This window comes from Nesoenas mayeri (genome assembly GCF_963082525.1).
Source record: "Nesoenas mayeri genome assembly, chromosome: 17".
NCBI lineage: Eukaryota > Metazoa > Chordata > Aves > Columbiformes > Columbidae > Nesoenas > Nesoenas mayeri.
Window position 1 is genome coordinate 3038450 of NC_137565.1, and position 23875 is coordinate 3062324.

At 44.8% G+C, this 23875-nt stretch overlaps 1 protein-coding gene across 1 annotated transcript in view; it reads right to left on the reverse strand.

The window, feature by feature from the left end:
* Window positions 1-23875, reverse strand: part of TMEM132B (transmembrane protein 132B) — a gene marked incomplete at both ends in the record, with an annotated part of 212651 nt that overhangs the window by 150903 nt on the left and 37873 nt on the right. Inside the window, one exon of the mRNA XM_080355208.1 lies at window positions 998-1877. Within this exon, the coding sequence (XP_080211334.1) occupies window positions 998-1877 (880 nt within the window). The remainder of the gene's footprint in view (window positions 1-997; window positions 1878-23875) is intronic.

Consider the following 23875-nt stretch of genomic DNA (forward strand, 5'->3'; position numbering starts at 1 on the left):
TTACAGAAGTTGAACGATTTGAAAGTGCTGCATAAGATTCGCTGTCTGTTTTCTCAATGTCTGTCCCCAAAGTGCGTTTCTGTCATGGTCTGCTCCCATCCTTCTCGGATCAAAACGTTAGAAGTACAGCACGATTCTGTTTTGAGGTTTGTGAGCACGGGCTGAAACTCCTTCTTTCCCAGGCGTCTCGCGTTCTCACAGAATATGACACTTTCCAATTACCTTTTGGTCCTTTTATTCTCCAGTCTGGCTCACATTTCTCTGTGAATTTGGTCTCTATGCAGCTCTGAACCCACAGTCTGACAGCTAAGGACATAACAACAACGCAGCGCTACCTCTCGGGGTGGTTAGAAATGCCCCAATTCTCCTATTACAGGCAGATTCGCAAGTAAAGGTCACCAGAAAGTCTCAAAACTTAAAACAAAAATAGGCCATGCAACGAGCAGTCAAAAGCTTGAGTGAGCAGGATGGGCTGTCACAGATAAACCTGCAAAGTCTGGGTCCAAATGCTGGCGAGCAGAGGCTCATCTCATCTTCCCACCTCTCAGCCCCGCTCTGTACAATGCAACAAAATAGTTCCTCGCCAAGTTGTAACCCGTGTGCTTTGGAAAGATGGTAAGAAAGTTGACAGAAAGAGAGGGAGCTTCACCAAAGAAATGGAAAACCCTCCTGTGAACCGATGGATCGCAGCGGTTACCGTGGCTCCTTACAGAGGCATCATTTAAGAGGCAGAATTACCGCTAGAAGCAAACGGAATTAAAACAAAAATATCGTCATACAAACATTTATAACTCATACGTTAAAATCAACTCCCGTGTTCCAAAAAGCATCATCCACACAGATAATTCAAGATTATTTATACTTTTTCCCCAGCTGGAGAGGAAATGCTTAAGTTCTCTCAGGAAAACAATGAATGTAACCAAAGAAATTACACGTGGCATCGTTTTGTCCCTGTTTGTAGACTGTTCAGCATACAGCACTTGAAAAATTCTCTTACCTTAATACAAACTGGTCTGCTAGAGAGCCATCAGCCAGGGAAACATGAAAGGTCACAATGTCACCTTCTCTGACCGGGTTCAGCGGTAAATGAATAACGATATTTTCATCTAGCCTCAGTGAAGACTGTTTTAATTTGTCTTGATTTGGATAAACAATGATGCTACCAATCCTCTCCATAGCTGACAAAGCCTTGTGTTCATTATCTTGACCTGCATGGATATTGTTTTCCCATCTTGCATCCTCTGGAGAACATTCCCCATCTGCTGTATAAATCTTATAGAAGAGCTCCACGGTAATCCCCTCCATGGAAGCTGTTTCCTCTGAAACCAGGGGCGGAGGGGAGCTGAACCAGCTAGGGGATAATTCCAGCTCTGCAACACATAATCCTAGATGACCTGTCAATCTACAGCTGGCCACAACTTCTCTAGACTCCAGGAACGCAAACATCTTCACGCAAGGCAACCTCTCTGCAGAGTTATAGTCATCCCAGTCCTTCCCCGCAATATAGAACAAGGTTTGTATTTTAGGTTTGTTGGAATAGATGGAGCTGTCAATTATGTGTGATTTTAATTTCCAATTAAAAGTGAATTTGTTTGTGAAATCAAAAGATGCAGAAGACAGCATGAGGTCCAAGGGAATGGCCTGTTCCACAGAAAAGGGTCCATACGTGGCATTTAGGACGGGTGGCAGTTTGGCTTTGTATATAAAGAAAGAATCCACCCTAGACTGCAAACTGGAGTTCCTCATGATATCCTGGTTGGCTTCTTTGAGGAAGAAGAAAACGTCGGCGTTGCAGAGGTGATAGCTCGCAGGGAGGTACGTTGGCAGGTTTGAAAATCTCTGTATGCTGTCCATGATCCCTCCTCGGCTCTCCACCACTGCAGGCCAGAGATAAAAGGAAACAGAAAGACAACTCTAGCATTTGTTTAGCATGCCCCTCGGTTTTTCTCAAAAGCAATGTATTACCAGAGATCAATGCTGTTAGCCACAATTACAAAACAATCCGACACAGGTACCGTGGAATAACACCGTCGGCTCAAAGATCACACACTGTAAACATCCAACGGCATCAGCTGTACGGCTCCTTCCCCACCTTCCCCAACCCAATATCTGCTTGACAGCTATTCATCAAGTACCAGATGAAACAAAGGAGGAGATTGATTGGCCAGATCTCAATCTAAGTTCTAAAACTTTTTACTGGTTTGTTCTTGTTCTTTTATTGCCAGATCAAACTTCTGAGTTTTTCTCGTCCGTGTTTCAATATACATCAGAAATTAGCATATCTAATATGAGTAGGGAATAAAACAGAACATTCTTTTTATTTAGTTTAACACAAAAAACAAAGGGCAGGCAGCAAATCTGCATCACTCCCAAACCACTTTGCCAGGTCAGTAATTTGGTAGTTAGCGGCAAACTGATAAGAGCTGTGTGTTCTTCAAATCAAGCCTTTTCACACAAAAATATATGGGGTTTGATAGAGGTCTCAGTGGGATTGATTTATAGGCAAGAGTGAACCTGAGAGGAGAGAAATCCTTTACATGCACAAGGTTCGCAGACGCTCAGAAAGATTTTTTTCTGGTTTAATTCCAGAATGAAACACATTTGGAAACCACAAAAGTTTCTCTCCAACACAATGGTCAATCCTCCAGTCGGCACTGAGCAATTTTTCCCAGGCAAGAAAAGATTCCAGAGGGAGGGAGGGATCAAATAGACGTCTTTGATTTGGGCCAATCTCTAATTAATAGTGAGATATATTCAATCTGGGCTCCGATTCTACCAGAAAGAAAAGGTGGGTCTTTCAAACTATCAATTCATATGCTCCAACAAAAAGGCGGTGAATGCAGACTCCTGGGACTGCCACAGAAGAAATAAACAGAAACCAGATGAATTCAAATGAAGCGGCTCCATAATACGGAGAGATAACAAAGGAACAATGACAGATCCTAAGGTCAAAGCTCTCGTTGTCTCTCGCTGCAGCTTAGCGGCGATTTTACTGTTTGTGAGGGCTGGGGAGAGCAGATACACAACACAGCAACCCCACAAACAATTACACCTGGTACAAGCCAGATGACTCAGACACTTACAGCCACAATTTAGCACTGATAAAAGCTCTAATATTTAATTTATTTTTTCAGATTTTGTATTTTTAAAGCCTGCACTTATCGAAGGCAGATTCTAGGGCAAATCTCACCCATTTGACTTTTCTCCACTCTTGTTCTCAGTTTAAATTCTGCTCATTTATTTTCAGTGGCTTGATACGATCTATGTTTGTTTAAATGCTTCTCATTCCATCCCAATACTTCTGCCTTTAGTTTTGCTGTATATTTCATTGTGTCAAGGTTTTCCTGTGGCATTTGGAATGTTCTTTGTGGGAATAAATATGCAAAAATATACAACAGCATAGAAAAATTCTTATCCAATATCAACAATCTCCTCTCTCACAGGTCGCCCAGAAAGGTGGTGGATGAACCATCCCTGGAGACATCCCAGGCCAGGCTGGATGGGGCTCTGAGCAACCTGAGCTGGTGAAGATGTCCCTGTCATGGCAGGGGGGGCACTGGGGGAGCTGGGAAGGTCCCTTCAACCCAAACTATTCTATGGTTCTATGATACTCCACATGAGGATTAGGTTGGGGTTGCCCTCCCAGCTCCACAAGCAAAAGCAATTGCAGAGCAGCTGCCACGGCGTCATCCAGCCCACTTGGGTTTCCTCTTGTTTTTTTGTGCCCATGTGTAAATGTTTCAGCCCAGCTCCCACAACACACCAGTGCCCCCAGCTGAGCGCAGCCACGGACATGGGCACCCAGCAGGAACGCCAAAACCCAGCTGATGAGGAACCATCTCCTCTCTTCCCATGGAGCTGGGCCAGCTTGCCACGGTAGCGTAACTCACATAGGGGACAACCAGCTTTCTAGTGGAGAATATTGACTTCAACCCTTTCCTTCCACATCCCTTTGCATTCCAAATGAACGACAGGCAGCTGGCGCACCCCCTGCAGCAACTGAAGACCCCAGTTCTCTATGGGAAGATATAGGGTGTGAGTAGCAATAACCAACAGACACTAAGCAATAAGACAGAGGTAGTATCTCCCGACTAACCAAGCGACAAGCAGTGCAAGGGGTAGGAGACACGGATGAGACAGACATCACGCAAAGCAGATGGTGCTGTTGCAGGGATGGACACTGGAGCCCGTTAGCACCAGGGACGGGAGGCTGGACAAGGCGAGGACCCCACCACAACCTCCAAGAGGGACGGGGCAAAGAGCAGAGGCTGGTGAGCACTGTTTAGCAGGGCCAGGCAATGCCCCACTACTGGTGCTGCTCTTCATCCAACACCTCCATCCCACCGCTGAACAACAAAGCGCTCGGGAAACACACTGCGGGTCAAACCTCGTCCTGCCCGGAGCAGGAGGAGGAGGGAGAAGATCAATGCCAATTCTAGACCCAAAGTCACCAAGGGATGTTTCAGCAGCTCCATTACTGCTCTGCTATTTATGGAGCACCTTGACAGGGCTGGCTCGCCATGTCAATGTGTGATTGCACAGCTCGGTCACTGGGAGTGAACTTTGCTCCTGCAAAAGCCGGGGTGGCGAGGGGAGGAAGGACGGCGTTTCTTCGCCAAGAAGCCAAATGCAGACGAGCACGTTCCTAGATTAATTGTAGATAAAATGAACTACATTTGAAATCAATACTTTCGAGAAGTCGCACTTATCATAAAAATTGTGCAGCTGTACAGATAGGCAAAGGACACGCAAAAGCAAAAGTGCCCTCTGATTTCTGGGAGAAGAGCGAAAATTTGCCTTCTCTGAAGATACACCAGATTGCAGAGGCGACATAACAGTGACATAGTTCCTGAGCCTAAAGAACCACCAAAACCAAGGCAAGACTTAAATGCATCTGTGTTAACATTGTAGGGCTTCCTCCCCCCTCCTCATTCTTTATGCAGATATTTTACCTCTCCCAAGCAGGGATTTACAGAAAATTTAAAAGGCATGTTTTTCCCTTCCCTCCATTTCATTACAGTGGCAACATTCAGTGCCTCTTCTCAGAACCGGTACAGGGACTGGAATATCAGCCTGCTGTAACTCAAACCAAATGAGACACAAATTTTGTCTGAAAGCTTATATGGGAAGCCATAAACAGCAGCAGACAGGGCTGGGCTTTGTCCTAGAACCAGCCTGCAACAAAATATGATATCTGAATTAAGCAGTATTTTATGATGCTGTATGAACATCTAAAAAGAAATACTTCATATGATAACAGGCCAACAACCCGCCTTTTGAATTCAGCATGTCAACACCACAGCATCCATCTCCTTACAGCACCAATCAGAAACAGGACACATTTGCAGCTTTTTGGTGTGTAACAAAGCAACTAATAAATCACCTGGTCCTTTAATAACCACTCCAGCAAGATCAAAAGAGGGCAGAACATTAGATCAGAAAGTGAGTTAGTCCTAATTATGTAACAAAAGAGAGCAAGAGTTGAAGAAAAGTAAATGGAGACCAAATGAGCATCCCCAGAGCTATCTCAAAGGCTGAACACAGTCTGTTTCTCAGACTACTGGGGCACTGAGATGTATGGAAATCACACGTTGTTGGACGCGACATGAGATATTTACCTTTAATTTCTGAAATGAAATGCCCTTTTTAAAACACTTACTTGGACTAAACAAATACTAAGACCTCTAGAGCAACAAGTCAACTTGTAAAAATCTCAACACCCCCATTTTATAACAAAAGTCGGGCAATAGCCTCGTAGCCCAGTTCATCCTGCAAATTCTGAGAGTGCAGATGGAAGGAAAACCTGCTTCTAATGTTTCTGAAGAGCAGGGAGAAGAAGCCACTGCGCACAACCCAACCATGCCGGGCTGTGCATCAGGGAGGTGCCCCTTTCTGGTCCTTACTCTCAGCAGCTTGGACCTCAAATGAAGCGCCTTTTTGGTTGTCTCGATAACTTTTTATATAGCCATAAAATTAACCATCGCTTTTTTTTTTGAAGCTCATTTGACACTGGACTGGTGCCACAAAAAGCAGCATGGGACTCAAGCACATGCGAAGCCACAGATGTAGGTCACACTGTGCAATAAAAATCCACTATTTGTGTAACTTGGGGTTTCATCCCAGCTATACTTGTTTTGCCTCTTATTAAAATGTATGAAATCTAACAAGTATCCCGGTGGAGAGCAGTGGTGGCAATGGCAGGTCAGCATTAAAAACTAACGCAGCTGTGTTAAGCTGCAGTAAAAGGAAAGTCTTTAATCATTTTGTAACTAGAAATGAAAATAACTCCTGCTAGAGCAAAAAACCAAGTTTCACATCTAAATCTTCCCTCTACTTTAGCTAACTACTCAACAGGAGTCAAGCCTTCCACAAGCCCTCAGTAATTCTGAAGGTGAAGGTGTGAGAAACAAGCAGCATTTAAAATATGCAACTTTTCAATCTCTTTTTTCCGCAAAAAAACAACCAAGAAAGCCAATCCTGCACCTGTGGAAAAACAGGGAAAATGTTAAAATGCATCTTTCCTGCAGCATCATCAGAATTGTAGCATGAGATCATGCAGACACTCCTCTTGTACAAAGAGGAATAATTTCAAGTAATGTGGTGCCAGTAAGTACTGTGATGTTATCCATGACTCACCCAGAGGCAATCAATGGCTTGTCTGTGGAGGAGAAAAATCACCAGCCCTTCCCACCCGCCCTCACTAACGACCATAAAGACCAAACTACACATGTACATTATTTCACTATAAAAATGGCTCTATTCATAATAATCATTTTGCTCTGGAAATGCAGGCATTATCCTTCAATAAAAACACAGTGTATCCCACAATAGGGTGTCTAGACAAGGAAAGCTATTCTAGAACTGATAAATTATAGGAGAATAATGAATCCTGGACCAGCTGTAGAGGTCACTTTCTATCACGTGTGCGAAGGGTAAGACCTGGTGCTGTTTAGGGACCCCAACTACGGGAGGTTGTGCAAGGTGATTTGGCCTGGGAAGAGCTGGGAAAATGCTGGCTCTGAATCCTGAGAGCAGGAAAACGAGGAAGATAATGACAGTGTGAAAATCCCCCATGAGTTTAGACCTCATCTGAGCACCGTAAGTGGGATAAGTTTGGGCTGTGTGAGCATTCAAGGCGCCCAGATGAACACCTGCCTCCCGCTCTTCCTGACTCCTTCAGAATTCAATGAAATAACCATGAAAGGAGGATGTCAGTGTTTACTTCCCATATTCAGAGTCCATCCTGTGACTCATCTCCTCAGTTTTATATTAGGGAGGAAAGGGAGGAGAAAAACCCTCCATAGTCCCACAGAGGAACAACTTCCATCATCCACCATTCAAAACCAAGCCCTACTCCTTCAGTCCTTGAGGTGGTTATACAGTCAACCACACTGGCACCGAAAAAAACCATAATAAACAGTCTTTTTAACTGTAACAAAATAATTTGAAGATGTAAATGACACTGCAAGAAGGAGCTAAGAAGAGTTCCCAAAACTTTTCTAATATTGAATTAAAGTCAGTCCAGAGGCTGTCAACATATAAAAAAACTGCAGCATGAGGAAAGATGACAGGATCCCTTTAAGCTTTTCTCATTCTTTTCTTCTCATCCTGGTTTGATGTAAGGATAGAACTGAATGGAGGACTCTCAACCAGTTCACATTTTTCAACGCTCAATGTTAATTACATGTGTGTGGGGACAGAGATTGACTTTGCAGAACATGGCTAGTCGGGCTTGGCTTGTTTTGAAAGACAAGAAAAAGGATGCAGTGTAAAAAAAACCAAAACACTATTGAAAAAAAAGAATGAAAAAAGAAGTCTGTTTAATCAAAATGTCTAGAACTGAAGAAAGGTTAATTATCTTTCACCGACTCAGGACAATGTCTCACATACTTATCTTCAAATGTCTCAGTCAAACTTTTGTTAGCCAAGCTCCGCATTCCCACCACCCTCCGCGGAGTCAGTCTGTCTCATTTGAGATGGGTATCTCAGCCCAGCACACGCTCCGGCTTCTCAGAAATCACACAAGAGGGTATCTCCAGCATTCACTCATCCTCTCCTAGACACTTATATCTCAGGGGTGATAAATCCCCCTTGGGAGGAGCCTGTTCTGTCTGTTAGCTCGATTGCTGAAGGTGCTGGAGGTGTTGATGTCTGTGGGCAAAGACCTGACGCGAGTCCTGCCCCGGCAGATCTGCTGCTCACTCTTCACTACAGCTTCTCTTCCCACACTGCACATCCATGTTGGCGCATCACTCTGTTTCCAAAAATCTTAAAGGCAACACCCCAGACCTCGTGAATCTTCTGTCTACTAAATACATTTTTCACTGCAAAATTAAACCCTGATCAGGCCACAAGTTCAGTAATAGATTCTATTATTGTGTTTCAAAGCAAGTCAAGTGCTTTGCCTGCTTACTGTTGCCAAAAAATTAAGTTGGATGTGGAAGTTTCTGAGCTGGTACTTATTATAGTTTCTAGCTTGGGTGCATTTTGCACAGTCACCCATACTGAAAGACATGCGCAAGCAAGGCCACCTACAGATAGTAATATAATAAAACCATACTGTCTGAAAGGCTGCCTATAAATCTTATTAAAGTAATCCCTTCCCTGAACCCAGATTATTACATTCACCTTTATGGTAGAATAAAAATTAATTTTCTCAGCTATAATAAGTGTTTGATAAGAAGGCATCACTTGGGACTAAATAAAGATTATAATTAACTCCAACTGAATAAATCTAAATTTAGCTTGGACTAGCAATTTGTTTTCATACATTTTCCTCTACGACTGAGTGAATAGGTACGGCAGGATTAGCATCCCATGCCAGTTCCAGCACTGCTGGCACAGAAAGGAGTGAGGCAAAGTGTAATCCAATACCCAAAAGGCCTCAAGGTTAATCCAGGGCTCTCTATCAGCAAAAGTTTGGAAAGCCGCAGCAAACCAGAAAGGCTCAGAATTGCCGTTATCCCAGCAAGGAAAGCGTGTGAAGTGTTGGACTCCAGAGAACGCTGCTCGCTGCGCTCCCTAAATCAGCGTTATGCAAAGACGGGACCTCTGCCAGAGCATGTTCTGGGGAGCGTCCCTCTGTGCCTGCCCCATCTCCCTCCTTCAGACCGAAATCTGCCGTTGGGTGCTGCTGGGCCAGGCGATCTGTGCTCCAACCCGAATCTGCAGCCCCTCATCTGCGACCCCTCGGGGTGAATCCCTAACGTACCCGTAAAACAAGACAACGCAACACCACGCAAGCAAGGCGAGCACATGCGCAGATCGGGTAAAGTAAAAGCGTCAAACAAATATACAAAAGTTTATAATGATTTTTCTTTTTACTTAGTTGAAAATAAAGACCTTTATAGCAGCACTAGACCCAGCAGATTAAAGATTTTTGTATTTTTTTCAAGGAAATGAGGCTCTACTTATAAAAGGTTGAGGAACTGCCTTGTTAAGCCCCTGCCTCATTATTTGCCATTCTCTGGGAAGATGGTTGTTAACGACTTCATTACTTGGAAGGAGGAGTTCAGGCTTGATTATCAAAATAGACCACACATGTATCCTAGCCAGGAAAGAGCATGCAACCCAAACAACACAGCTACTGTGCTTCGATTTCCATGCTAGCCCATGTGGACATCAGATCTGCCTGCACAACAAGATTTTATCAGGTATACAGCTACAGCTGTGCCATCATCACAGCAGTATCGTCCCCCAAGTGGTACATTTATTTCCAAAGAAGTTATTTTAGCTTAAAAGTAAAACAAAAAAACCTATTTTTTTAATGAATTTAGAGTACGTACAGATGAAATAAGAGTACGTACATAACGCACTACACCACTATAACAGCTTAAATTCACCTCTCGTGAGAGTTCAACTTTCCTAGGCAAGACACCCTTCTGCTGCCCAACACCATCATTTCTCTTTGAGAACGATCAGACTTGAGCACAATTCCTTCCCAAACGTGAAACTGCCCAAAACTATGCTGTCCAAATCTCAAGAGTGCAAATTCTTCCCAAATCATTAACGCTGACTGTTTTAGTTAAATTTGTCACAGTTTCTAAGCCAAAGATCCAGCATCTCTATAGGTTATAAAGTGGAGATTTTATTCTGCCGTGGACAAGAAAGATCCTCTTTTCTTCCAAATGCTACCATCATGTCAAGGCCTGCGAGGACCTGAGATACAGGACATTAAACCTGTGACATCTGTAACTGTAGGAAAGCTATTTCTGGTAAGTTTTAGAGGCTTTTATTGCTCCCTCTGAGCCCTGTACAGTGAGAAACACAGTAACTAAAGCACCTGGTTTTATGGGCTGGAGTAATAGAAAAAGCAGGCACAATAAAAAAATTTTAAAAACTCTCTAAACATCCTTAAAATAGCTTTTCTTGAGACATAGTGGGATGGTTTCACCATCTGTGAGTAATGCACCCATCCCCACACGCCATAAACCCTTATGTCATCACGTGTCCTGTTTATTCATCTCCACCTCGCTCTCATACACATGCTTCTGGCCAAAGTCTTCATTGTTAAAAGCATTTATTCAAATGTGTCTGATAGAAAAAGCTAAAAGTTAGATCAGATATCCTCCCGTAGCACTACATGTATGTTGTGCAGAAGCACTGTGTATATGGTCCCATCCAGGGGCTGTACAAAGCACATAATAACTGTGTTCCCCAGCCAGGTGTTCACAGCCTTCCAGGGCCAGTGAGTTCTTCCCCAATTCTTTTGGGTGTAAAATATTAATTCCATGAAGGAGAAGGGAGCTCTGAGAGCTACAAAGGGGTTTTCTCCACATCACACAGCACGGGCAAGGCCACCTTGGTGCAGAAACTCGACAGAGCTGTTCCAGCTGCCCAAATCTCAGTGCACAGAGGGTGTCCAGAGAGGACATCTCATGCTTTTTCCTCATTTAATGTGGCTGTTGCAATTGCTCAGGTCGCTCTGCTGCATTGATCACTGGCCTAACTTGCCATTTTAGTTTTGATCAGGGGTGTTGATACAGCAGCTAAAATCCACAGGCTGCCCTTGGCAAGTTTCTCTGCACCTCTCATACAACAGCAATGGGGAATTGTCCTGCTAGTTACAATTACAGGCATTAGCACAGCGGCTAAAGGTCACAAATTCATCATCTGAAAGAACTGAATGACAGAGCCACTATTGTGAGCTAAACTGAAGTTTAAACACACCTGATTAACCGTAGATGGTTCCTGTTCTGGTTACACGGAGGGAAGAGACAACCGCTAAGCCGTGCACACACACAGTTTTGCATGACCTGCTGCTTGGTGGGCAGAAACCCCATAAACACAAACCACAAACACCACAGCCCATGTCCAGGTGTCTCCCCCAGGCATGAGCAGCATTAGGATTATCCAAAACCTCTCTCTCCCTTGCAGACACCCCCCAGCTCTTCTCGGCCAGAGACACCAAAACCAGCCCTGCAAAGCGGGGCACAGCCGGCTCGGGAAGGGTGATCTGCACACCCGGGCAGCTCACCTTTGCTTTCTTTGCCACCCCAGGGACAGCTCCAGGGCTGCTGGATCTCTCGCCCGGCTCCCCAGCACACAGCACTGGTCCTGGCATTGCTTCTCTTGAGACATAGTGGGATGGTTTCATCCCACCAGTGCAGAGCTGGTGCTTCCAGCGCTGCAAACCCCTGAGCATCCCTCCTGAGACCTGGGAAATAAGGTTTGTCACAGCTACTGGAGGTTCTCGCTGCTGAAGAGGTTAGGAGAGGGATCCCTACGACCGTTATCTAAGCAAAACTCATTTTCCCTCAGTGGTATTTCATAAACAACAGAAAATGAATATGTGCACGGGAATGTGTGGATAAATTCTCCAGACAACAGAAAGGCCTTACAAGGCAAGCACATCCACTAAAGGCGCCAGGTGACTGCAAAAGTAAATCTCTTAAATATATGCTCTAAACTATTAACCAACTGTGAAATATTTGTATTCAGTGTCAAAACATCTATGTCACACAAAGCCAAGAGACTGACAGGAGAAAGGCCAGGATTTATGTCAGCTGGGCTCTATCTGTCACGGAGATAGGAAAGCTGAGAGAGAGTCCTTTTATTAAAATCACTCTCCTGCCGCAGATATTGATCTGAGCAGCTAAGGTTGAATAGCAAAGTGCATCTCCATCTCGCACAAAGTTACTCACTGATACAGCAGTAAGGGACTGGGATAAATGCCCCCATAACCCCAGCAAACGGCACCCCAAAAGGAAGCGGACAGGGAATAAGTGGCACCAGCATGAGCAGCATCCTGAGATGCCACGGCACAGCTGCCTGCCAGCAACCAAAGTCCCTCTCAGACCAACTTCCCAAATTTTTAGGAAGCCAAATCACCAACACAGGCGGCCATTACTCCCAGATTGAGTTCACCATTAAAACAATACAAAGAAACACAGTGCTGACTGCATTGCTTGCATTCACATTTTAAGGGGCAAATGCCATTTCACAAGGATGCTTCTCTAAATCTGCTTCAGCATTAATGACTTCTACCCCAGTCCGGGCTGACCCTTCCCTGGCAGTTCTCCCTCGGCTCCTGAAGACCCAGATCTTGGCTGCATTTCACTTTGCAAACCCCAACTTGTGACTGCAGCCAATGGCCTCAAGTATTACACCTAAAGATGAAATGAAGCAAAGTAACTTGAAGTTCTGTATGCCACAAACATTCTACATTCCTGCATCCACAGATTACCCAAGTACATCATTTTATAGCGCTTCTGATTGTCCCCATAGAAGCTTCTGCCCTTGGATGTATTGAAGAATTCCTTGCGTGAGCCAGAAATTACAGGATATTAAAATGCTGACAGCAGATTCTCCAAAGGCATTGTCGGGAAGAGGTGATGTTGGTTCAAAGCCTTCCTCCAGAGCAACGGGCTTTCACTGGATTCTTCAGCCTGTTGTTTCAAAGCTCTTGGAGGAAACGAGCTCCCAACCGATGGGCCCGAACAGCTGCGGGAAACCACAAAAGCAGCTTACAATAAAACCCCTGTAAAGTTATTAAGAGCACAGATATGTCTTGAATGCACAGAAAATCCTCTGTCTCACCAGCACTCATCCACGTCCCACTGTGCCTGTAATCCCAGGAAGAGTATATGCCACACACAGCCCGCTGGGGACCGGGATAAAACACAACGGGACGCGGAGACACGTAAAGCGAAATCCCGGCTCCAGCACCAGCCCCACGGCTCTGCCTGAGCACCAGGAGCAACTCTCACTTCGCTCACCGTTACTGCTGGATTTCTCACCCGGACAGTGACCCTGACTACACATGCTGATTTGGGGGACTGTTAGCAATGCAGATAAATCCTTGGTGAAATCTTTGCAGTGTTTTGTCTACAGAAAGACCTCAGGTTTCACTTGGGTTTCCCCACTGGACTCCAGAGGTGCAGGCTGCTGCCTCCAGCAAGATTTGTGTCCCCAACCTGCAAACACACACACACACACACACACATTATTTCAAGTGTGTGTGCTTTGCCACTAAGTCAGGGAGTTTTCCCACTGGGAAAATTAAGCACAAGCTACAAGGTTCCAGGACCAAGACCTGGGAGGCCACCAAGGCTTTTAGGTACTTCAGAAAAAGCTCCATGGCTTTACACATTCACCACTATTAGTTCAGAGATATCCGCGCCTTTGTTCTCTAACCCAATCTTCAACCTGTACTTTGCGTTGCTCTCACAGGCAACCAGTACAACACTAACCAGGATCCCAAAGCAATACTGGTCTCCGGCTCTCACAGGAGCAACTGCACAGGTGTAGTTTCGCGGTTCTGACATCTCATTAAGTTATCAATTTATATCTGCCTCTTAAGGAACAGCACACAGAAACATGAATCCTTTCTAATGACGGCGTCTCCCCTCCACAAAAATATACCCAAAGTTTTTCTTTTCTCTCAGACTCCTTTATTTAATCCAACCTTTCATTTTTGGAATGACAACAGCCTCAGGCAACTCCATTAATTTGTTAGGGACTTAAAGAGCTTTGCGCCCCCGGGGTGCCCGCCGACCTCCTCCCCTGCTCCCCAGCTCATTGAAACAGTCCTGCTAAAGCACATTCAGTATCAGAATGAAGCATAACTTTTCATGCTTGAATGCATTATTTTACGTTATGAATACACATTTGACATATTTTACAAATTCACAGCAGATGCTGTCAGAATGGACAAAATAAGCATCCCTTGGTACCACTTTTCTCTTCCTACGATGATCAAAAGCTGCAGCCTGTCACTCACACGTGGAGAGCGGCTCCTCTTGGGGAGGGGAGAAGGAGCCTACAGCCTCACCCAGGACTTCTTGGGTGTTTGTTTCTCTGTCTGTTGCCGATTAGCAATTTAGAGTTCGATTTTCTAAGCACAAGGAAAATTCCCAATAGCTCTGGAGGAGGCAGTTCAAGGAGATCTTGTCAAAATATTGGTGTGTAAAGAAAGTGAAACCTTATTATGGCTTTCATATCGCGAGGTACCAAATACAGTTCTCTTGCTTGCAGACAGTTATTAACTTATAGGCAAAGAATAAAAACTCTCAAGCAGAAAACAAAGTTGGACGAGGTCATACTTACTGTGTGGTTCACTTGTGTTAACATATTAGGGTAATAAAAGATAATGAGCAGAATGAGCAGCTGACAGAATTTTAACACTCTTCAAGAGTCAAGAGAAGTAAATTGGATCAGATTTGAGATTGCCTGAGAAGGCAAAAAGCTCGATCTAATTCTTTTCTGAATGACAGGGGAATTATAAAATTGAGAAAGTCAGAGGACATCACTAGCCCAACCCAGCATACTACTTAGGAAGCCCCAAATCACCTTGATGATCAGTTTTGGATGATGATTAGTTTCGGCCAGTGCCTTGACCACAGCACAAAGTGCCCACTGGCCAGGATAAACTAGCCCAAGGTGCCAGAGCAGCCCCGCGTGGGCACGACGCAGCGTTCGTCGTGCCGAGGATGCGGCTCCATCGCAGCTCCGCGCCAGCGTGTGCCTGTTAAAGCCACCGCAATGGACAGCGAGGGGATCAGCAAGAAAACCTGCGCTCACCTTCTGCTTAGCGGCGTCTCCTATAAAGCTTCGTGTGGAAACATCGCAAGTGCAGTTTGAGTCAATTCAAGTCCAAATCATATCTTATTACATCCAGTTCTGCTCACCTACCCATAGCTTAGAGAATACAATTCTGCAGAAACTCAGCATACAGGTCACTTCAGCGCTCTGCTTCGTCTGGCATTTATAGCTAGAGCCATGCACATAATTCACGCCGCATAATTTATCCATGGGATTTAGCCCATGAAACACACAAAGCAAATAACAATTTCTTCATGCTTATTATTTTCTCAGCAAATTCAGTCAACTTCTCCTCCTCTTCTGAACTCTGCAAAAAGATTCTGAACCTCTGGCTATGTTCTTCCAGGGCTGGAACTCTTGGCCAGCATCGATCAGTCAGATTAATTCACCTCTTTTTCAGTCTTCTGCCTTTAACTCTTCTTGTTTCCTGAGTGCAAGAAAATGTGTGCAAGCACTAAATCTCAAACATGCTATTCTAACATTTGGATTCCATTATCCTAGAGATAACATATAATCCTATAATGATATGTAATAAATTAACATTAATCTCAGATCAGAGAGTTCAAAGGGATCACAGCCAGCTGGTGCTAAAATAAGTATCTGCTGGAGGCTGCGAGAGTGGGAGCTGGAGAAGTGAGATCTAAGCTGCTCTGATGCTTTGGATTGGCCACACTGGTTGGCAAGGAAAGGATCAAATGCAGAGATAAAACCCTGACTCGCCAAAGTCCCTCCGATTTCTACCAAGATGAGATTTCGCTGTTAGGGTAAGGGGATAAGAATCATCTTTATCTTCGCAGACTTTCTATGTGCCGCTTCCGTTGTGCCACCTGCATCCTACAACATTGGTACATTTTGCTGGAAATTTGCAGACCAGGCACTTAATCTTTGTTCATGGGCAACAGCAGCAGAAAAAAACCCTATTGACATCAGTCAGATTCGGGTCCTTTCTCTGAATCCAAAGACACACTTCATTGCTCCATCTCAGACTGGAATGTACTTTACAAAAAAAAACCTGTCAGGTAGCCAAGAAAGCCAAAAATCCATCACAGACCCAGACAGCATCTTAAAAATATACTGCCAGACCTCTTTGGTAGTTTTCAGTGAAGACACATCAGCCTTACTGCCAAATTAGCTACAAAGTAAAGGCAGTTAAAAAAACATCAAGAAAAAGGAAAGAGAGAAACTTCAACAGTATAGCAGATAAAAATACCCAGTGAGCTGAACTCCACGACTCCAGATGCCGACCGCTGTTCTGTATCTGACCAAAACTTAATAAATAAAAATAACAAAAAAATCTGAAGTGTTATGGAGTTAACTTTGCTCTTGCATAGACCACACATTTCTATTACCCTTTCTGGATTAGCCAAATGAAGATCAATGTATCTATAAAACTCAATGACATGTTAATGCAAACCTTAAAAAAGATAAAATGCCTTTTATCTCAGTCTTAGGAAAACCTAATAAAGAATTAACAGTCCATGAAGCCATGGAATTTCACTCAAGGCTTTACTTTATGCCAGGACTTCCTACTCCATTAATTTTTAACGGACAGGTTTCCCCAGGCTTTGGGACACGTCGGTACAACTGTACATTGTCATTAAAACTGGGCCTATATTCTCCTTTAAAGCTGAGATAGGAACCTCATTGTAGTATGTGGACTTAAAACACAGACACTGGATCAGAAACGTAAATCTGGAGCAACCATTAAGATAAATATTCAAAAAATGGTAGACAAATATTGATTTTGATAATGATCTGACAATTACTGAATTTATGAGCTAAAACTTTCACCTGCAGGTTGAGCACTTTGGATCGGAGCTCATTTGTAACATCAGCATTTCAAATTTATCTCAGAAGCGTCTGCCAGGAATCTACCAACACAACACTAGATGTTGAATCTTTAAAGGGATGCAGTCAAACACTGATCTAGGATGTTGTTCGAGGTTGGTTCTCAGAATTAACAAGCCTCGGTGACTGCCACGGGCTGGACCGGGTGGCTGGGATCCATAAACCAGACACCCGCAGGCTCGGTGGGAAACTGGTCTCTTCCATGTTCCCAGCTACCTTTATTTCTAGTGACAAACACACAGCAGCAAGAGCACAAGTTTCAAATGCCAGTACAGGGAGGAAGGGACAGCAGTAGGCAGGGAAAACAGTCCCAAGGAAAAGCAGGAGGCAGCGGTGCAGGAGAGAGCGATGGGAAGAGCAAAGAGGAGAGAGCAGGAACGAAGCTCAGCTGTACAAAGATTGAAAACTTGCTATTTCCCTTTAAAAAGAAAATAAGAAAAAAACATCAATCATTGGTCCATAAAGCTAAAAGCCACTTTGAAGCCTTTCCCTCCTCCCTGGGCTGAAGATGTCCTGCCCTTAAATCAAATGGGTCAGGTAAGGAGAAAGGCTTTCCTGCCTCGGCGGTCCCGCCAGCGCAGCATCCTCCCCGGGAGCTGAAGCTCCTCAGGTGCTGCTGGCCTTGCGAACTATTTGCCCCAGTTTACTTGGGACCATCTTCACCTCCCTTTCCACCTCTGCTTCTCCCCCTGCTTTAGCAGAACAGCTGCTGCTCCCAGGTACTCCGAGATTAATTATTCTTGGTGTCTCTCCTGCACCGTGCCTTGATCTGGAAAATCTATTTAGATAACTTCTCAGGCAGCGTAATTATCTGCTGGCCTCAACATCTGTGTGAGCATGAAAATCAACATCTGACCGATGAGAAACATGGTGCCAGTTGGGTGGAGACTGTTCTCCGCAAGCTTCTTGTGAGAGTAAAGAAACCAGGCTTAGGTACCGAGCCAGGAGCATTTCTAGCTCTACGTACAAATGCTGGATATGGAATAACAGCCTCGGATGCAGCCCACACTGCAAATCCATTTGTTGGCAACAATCCTCATATTGCCACCTTTACTCACCCAACATTTCCTAGACACCAAGTACGTCTGGGTCACCAAGGTGAGTGCTAAATTCATCACCAGGAAGCCCTGCGTCCCCAAGGCAGCCTGTCCTGGAGCTATTCCTGGGCAGTGCTCAAGGAGTGCTCTGCCAGCCCGACTCACACAGATGATTTGTAGGAACCGCAAACAAAAGAAAATACCGCTCTGTGTAGTGGGGATCAGACCAGCATCTTTTGTTGCTTGACATGGAAAATTCCATCACCAGACCCCAAAATCTGCCCAGAGTCCCTTCTCAGAGCTGCTACTTCTAAGAATTCTGACAAAAGCCTACTGCAAGCTTCAAATACACAGAGTAAAAAAATAAAGACTTAAGAAAAAGCAAAAATCCTAGCCCTTACCTTTCAAACACACCCTTTGAACCTCACCATCTCCACTGAATTTCAGATGAAACTTAGAGCCAAATATTTATAGGCATCAGACTATAAATGAACCTGCTTTTTGCTATCACCATCCCAGCTTTCTGTCTAAGGCTGGGTGAGACAGAAACATGAAGACGGAGGGTGAATTAGCTCAAGAGGGGGAACTTGTCAGTCAAAGATGCTAATGCAAGGCCACAACAAAACTCCGGTTTAACCTCAGCAGTGCCCACCCGTCACAACGCGGCACTTCGGTTGTCAGCAACCTGCTTCGAAGAGCAAGGAGGCTGCAGAAGTCTTCCTGAAACTCAGCAAGGAAAAACACCTCTGCCTGCCAGGCATCCATCAAGGCTTCCCAAAGCCTGCAGCCAAATCAATTCTCAACAAGTTCCAAGTTATGGAGAAGGAAAAATATAGTATAAATACAGATGCAGGCTCCACAATGCTCCCCTATGTGCCTGGCACAGCATTTCTTAATAAAAAAAATAAAGCAATTCTTATAGAAGCACATCTGACTGGGGCACAAGGCTCACATGAAGGGATCCTGTGTTTTCCCTAAGCTCCAAGAACACCCAGCTGCCAAACACACCCTGAGCACGGCTGGGAAAGCATCAAATTTAAAGAGGTCCATCCAGGAATGCCAAGTCCACACGCCAGGGAGCTCCCCAGCACGTGTCCGCAGGAACTGGAGGTACCTGGTGCACGAGTGACAGCCCAGGACAGGTAACAGTCCTCCTGTGCTTCTTGGCTCACGCCTGGATCGATTTGGGTCCAGCTCTTCACCCAGGAAGGGTGCAGATGACAACTGGACTCTCACATGGGCAAGCAGGTTTTTTCTCAGCCAATTTATTTATACCTGTAGGGCCCTAAAGCTCATTTTTCCCCACAACCTCTTGTCTGAACATAAAGAAGTGCAGGATTCGCAAGAGATTATAATATTTTAAACAGAACATGCCAGCAGTTTTCTTCAGGAGTGTTAGTTTTCAGAAATGCAGTATATTTATTCACGCAGTTAATTGGATAGATTATAATAAAAACAAAAATATCCATTCTTCTAAGTGTAGGAGTAAAAGGGAAAAATGCAATTTTAACCGATCAGCAGCCTTATCTTACTCTTTCCGGAGCATTTAATCACAATGTTTCCAGCATATACAGCTTGCAACAAAAACCCAAACTAGTTAATTTTCCAAAAGCAAGAAGCGTTACGAAAACCTGTAAAGCAAATAAGCCCGTCTTCACCTTCCGAATATAAAGATATCCCACAACAGCAGGAAATGAAGTCCTGGGAAGCCTGGGCTCCTGCCAGAGCTGCTATGGGGACGAGCATCGGGGGGTTGGGGAAGGGAGGCGGCAAAGGTTGAATTGCTGCCCAGCACACACCCGCACGGTCCCAGCCCCGGGACTGGGATTTCTCCGGCAGCACAGCCCACACCAGCTTCACATCTTGTCATTTCATCAATGAGCAGCAGACGCGTGTGAACACCAGCTTCTACTGCGCTTTATTACGTTTTTAGCATAAACTAAAAATCAATGGTGTCTCATTAATAAAATTCCACCACAACAAACCAATTAGTGAGACTCATTATTTTTTAATGCATGTTACTGATGTCCATGAAGCCAGCTGACCTTTCAGTGCCTCATGTAGCATACATTACACACTTCACGTTTTCTGCCTTCCTTTCTTTGATTTGCAGTAGTTGTGGTGCATTTCCCAAAAAAGCAAAGCCTGCCTTTGCGGTGAAGCTCAGAGCTGGGTTTTCCCATCTGCCATGGATTAAATTCCTGCTCCCAGGATCAGGGAAGCACAACGACACCTCCAAGCTATTTCCACTTGCAGAACAGATGCAAGCAAAGCCTGGCCACGCACGAGGGTTACGTGGGAACACAGGGGCTGGGCGGACATTGAGACAGACTTTATCTCTGCAGGGAACAAGGATGGGCAGCCCCCATCCTGCTCGTCCCCGAGACAACGACACTTCCATCCCACCAAATGCCCACAGCAGGGGACACTCACTGGTGGCTCCATACCAAATAACCCTGGTGGCTCCATACCAAATAACCCAAAAGGCAGTCAGTCCTCCCAAAGCTGGCCTCAGCGCGGCCCGAAGCACAGGACGCGCTGCTAATGGATGTACGCGGCCGTTAAGTCAGTCAAGCAGGAATAAAAGAATTTAGGAACTAAATGAAACTTCTGCTTGAGTAAGGACTTCTGGCTTAGGCATTAAACCTGCCTGGTAATCTCCCTCCAGTGTCATTGCACACCTATTTTCTCCTTGTAAAGTACAGTATTGATTTTTAAATGTTTTCATTCACACTTAGGAGCTTTTCCAAGATTGGACTTTATTCTTCAATATTATCCATTGAACAGTGAAACCCTGGAACAGATTGCTTGGGAGCTCTATGGGGTCTTCATCCCCAGGAGTTCATTGCGACAGGTCATCTGTATGGAATTCCATAAGTAGAGCTGAGCTTCCTTGGGACACAGGGGTGGTTTAGACGACCTTTCATGTTCCCTTGCAGCAATCACAGCAAACCTGTGAGCTCTGACCTCAACTCTCTCCAACCAGGACCTGGCACTAACACAGTCCTGAGCCAGCTTTGGCCCTCGCCACTGGATTTTTAGGGGCTCTCAGAGAAGGAAACAAGTCCAGGCAGGTTTTCAGAAGGGTGACTCATGCAAGAGGTGAGAGCTCTGAAAATCAGTCCACAACCACCACAGAGGAGACTAATTTAACAGCTTTTTGCCACCTGTGGTCGGTACTAAACCCTTGAGAAACCAAATATTCACCATGGGTATCAGTCATGTTTGGAGGGTTAATTCGTTAAAATACAGCAAAGAGGTAAGAACTGAGAAGCATTATCCAAGCGACAAGTGCTTATGCATATTTTATGAAGGATCTTCCACCAGTTTAATGTATCCAAGAATACTTCTGAAAAATGGCAGATTCTGGAGGGGATTTGGAGAGGAAATAACATATAGAATAGGAGGACAGATGTTGCTAATTTATGATGCAAAGGCCTTTACTGAAAAGTGCACATTTTGCTTAAGATTCTTTACAAATGTTATTTTAATGCTGATTTCCTCCTCTTTAGAATTTCACAAACTCATCTCTGTAAGAACTTCAGCTTGGCTCAGAAGTTGAGCTTCCATCAAAAGCCGCATCTGCAACCAGCAATTAAACTGGGGCTTCAGCATTGTGCATGTTTAAAAGCACATCCACTTTTTAACAATGCCGCTTGGAAAAACAAGCCCAAGTTGTACGTTGGGAATGTGAGAGCGCATTTTGCCCTCCTGCCTTCCACTCCTGCCAGGGTTAGTGGGGCTTTTTGATCTGGGACTAACCTCAGAACAGCACCAGGGCAGGAGTCAGTGAGGTAGACGGTTCCTAATACCAGTCACCTCCAATGCCTCATGCACCATCACACAACCTTGCTTTTCCTATCAACATTGAAAAGCGTTTGAAAATGAGTCAGCTGGGTCTCGTCTCCTCCCTTCCCACTCTACCCCAAAAAGGTCTGAAATAAAGATGAGGAAGATGCATCTCATGTCCCACATGCAAGAGCCTACACAGATCTTTTTTCTGCTTACCAGCCCCTCCACAGGGACGTGTGGTTTCATTGCTCCTCTGCAGCTCTCCAAAGACAAATACACGCTACGAAGCAGATTATCTTCTGCAAGGTTGCCGCACTGCCAGGAGGGTCCGTGAAAACCTCCTTGTACGTAAATATCAGTTAAAAATAAAAAAGGAGAACCATGCGCTGACTTCTCCCTCTGGCATTCATTTCAGACGCTGCTGGATCATGTCAAAGTGCAAATGAATGGTAGACACAGTCATGTGCAGACGCTGCACTGATAAACCTGACATCAACCCAGGACTTCCACTCGATCGCAGGGCAGCTTTTGCTCCTATATTGAGGTGGCATCGTTACTTCACACAAGGTGGGACCCCAGAGAACGAGGAAAGGCAGCCACGGATCCCCAGGGCAGCGTGGGCTGCACTGATTTCCTTGGTACCACACATAAAACCCATGGTGAAGGCAGGGAGAGAAGTTTCATAATTCAGTGGGAATCTCATGGATTGTCCCAACCCAAACGATTAACAACTGTCAGAGTTAAAAGCTGCTGGAATCTAGATCCTAAAGAAGCACGTGGAGCTAATTATAAGCAGTGCTAGTATCTGGGCTTACTGAAAGCAAAGGTGACTTCTGCTTCTCCATCAGTGTCCCCTGGGACTGTGCACAGTCCATCACCCCGGGGCGGCGCGAGCTCAGCAGGAACTCACGCTCACATATTCCCACGGCGCTTTCGGAGAAGAGTGATTACCCTGCGGAACGCTATCTCACCCGTCCCAAGCAGAATTTATTTACCTCTTTTTGTTTGTTTGTTTTAACCCGATAAGTTGAAATTTCAGAACACTTGTCTGCAAAAACACTGCATTACAAAGACATATAACAAATACCAATTGTTTATAGACTAGGTTATTTATTCCCACTGTATCTTCCTGCCTTTTACTGGCCACGTCTTTTATCAGCAATAACCAAGTACCTTTCAAGTTGACAACCTGTTCAGTTTACAGCAGGAAAATGCTTCCAAGTGCTTTTCAAGCCTATTCTTGCTGCACAGAATTCAAATAGCTCAATGAACATCATTCTTGCAAAGTTTAGTTTTCGTATGATCCACTTCTTTCTTTTAAATCAGTATTGTCTTAGGCTGGCCTTCTTAAAGCCAAGCAAACCACCTAAAAATCAACAGTGACCCTGCACCAGAAACAAGACTCCCAGTCCAAATACTGTGCAAAACCATAGTGACTAAAAAGAATAACAAGTATAATCAAAGCTCAGATAATTGAGATCACAGGCCATTTCTAGTTAGGGCTAAAAGGAGCTGGGCTTCAAGGAAACGGGGAGAAAAAGCAGCTAATCAAGCGGGACAAAAGGAAGCAGTTAGGGGCTGACTCAGAGCAGCTTGCAGGGCTGCAAGGGACGCACAGCTACGAGATGTCAAAGCAAGGGAACAAAGTCTGATAAAACACAGACCGCTCATGTGCAAGGTAACAGGAGCCTGAAGGCTCAGAGCTGGACCCCAGACTTGCCATGTCTGTTGAAGAACGGAGATTGATTCACTTACATGTCTGGAGGAATCACAGCAGTGGAGTGAAGCCAAGGGGCTCCATGGGGTCACATCCCAGCCCCAGGTACCACTGGGCAGGACTCTGCCCTCCTCCTCCCTCTCTGCCATCCCTCCATCTCCTCACTAGGGCTTGCTTTACATGGCTCTTCCCATCACTTATTTCCTTTTGATTGGGCTGATTCACGAGCAATAATCAGGCTTTTGTGTTCTAATGTTTTGATTGTACTCAGTCCCCCACTCTCCTCCAAGCCCCCTCCAGGTTCACAGCAGTGACACCTTCCCTTCAGATTCCCTCTCCAAGAGCATTCATTTCTCTCCCTAATTGAATTGTTGTCATGGAAATCATTCCTCCTCTCTATCTTACTGAAAAGCTTTAAAAAAAGCCCCCTGCTCTACCA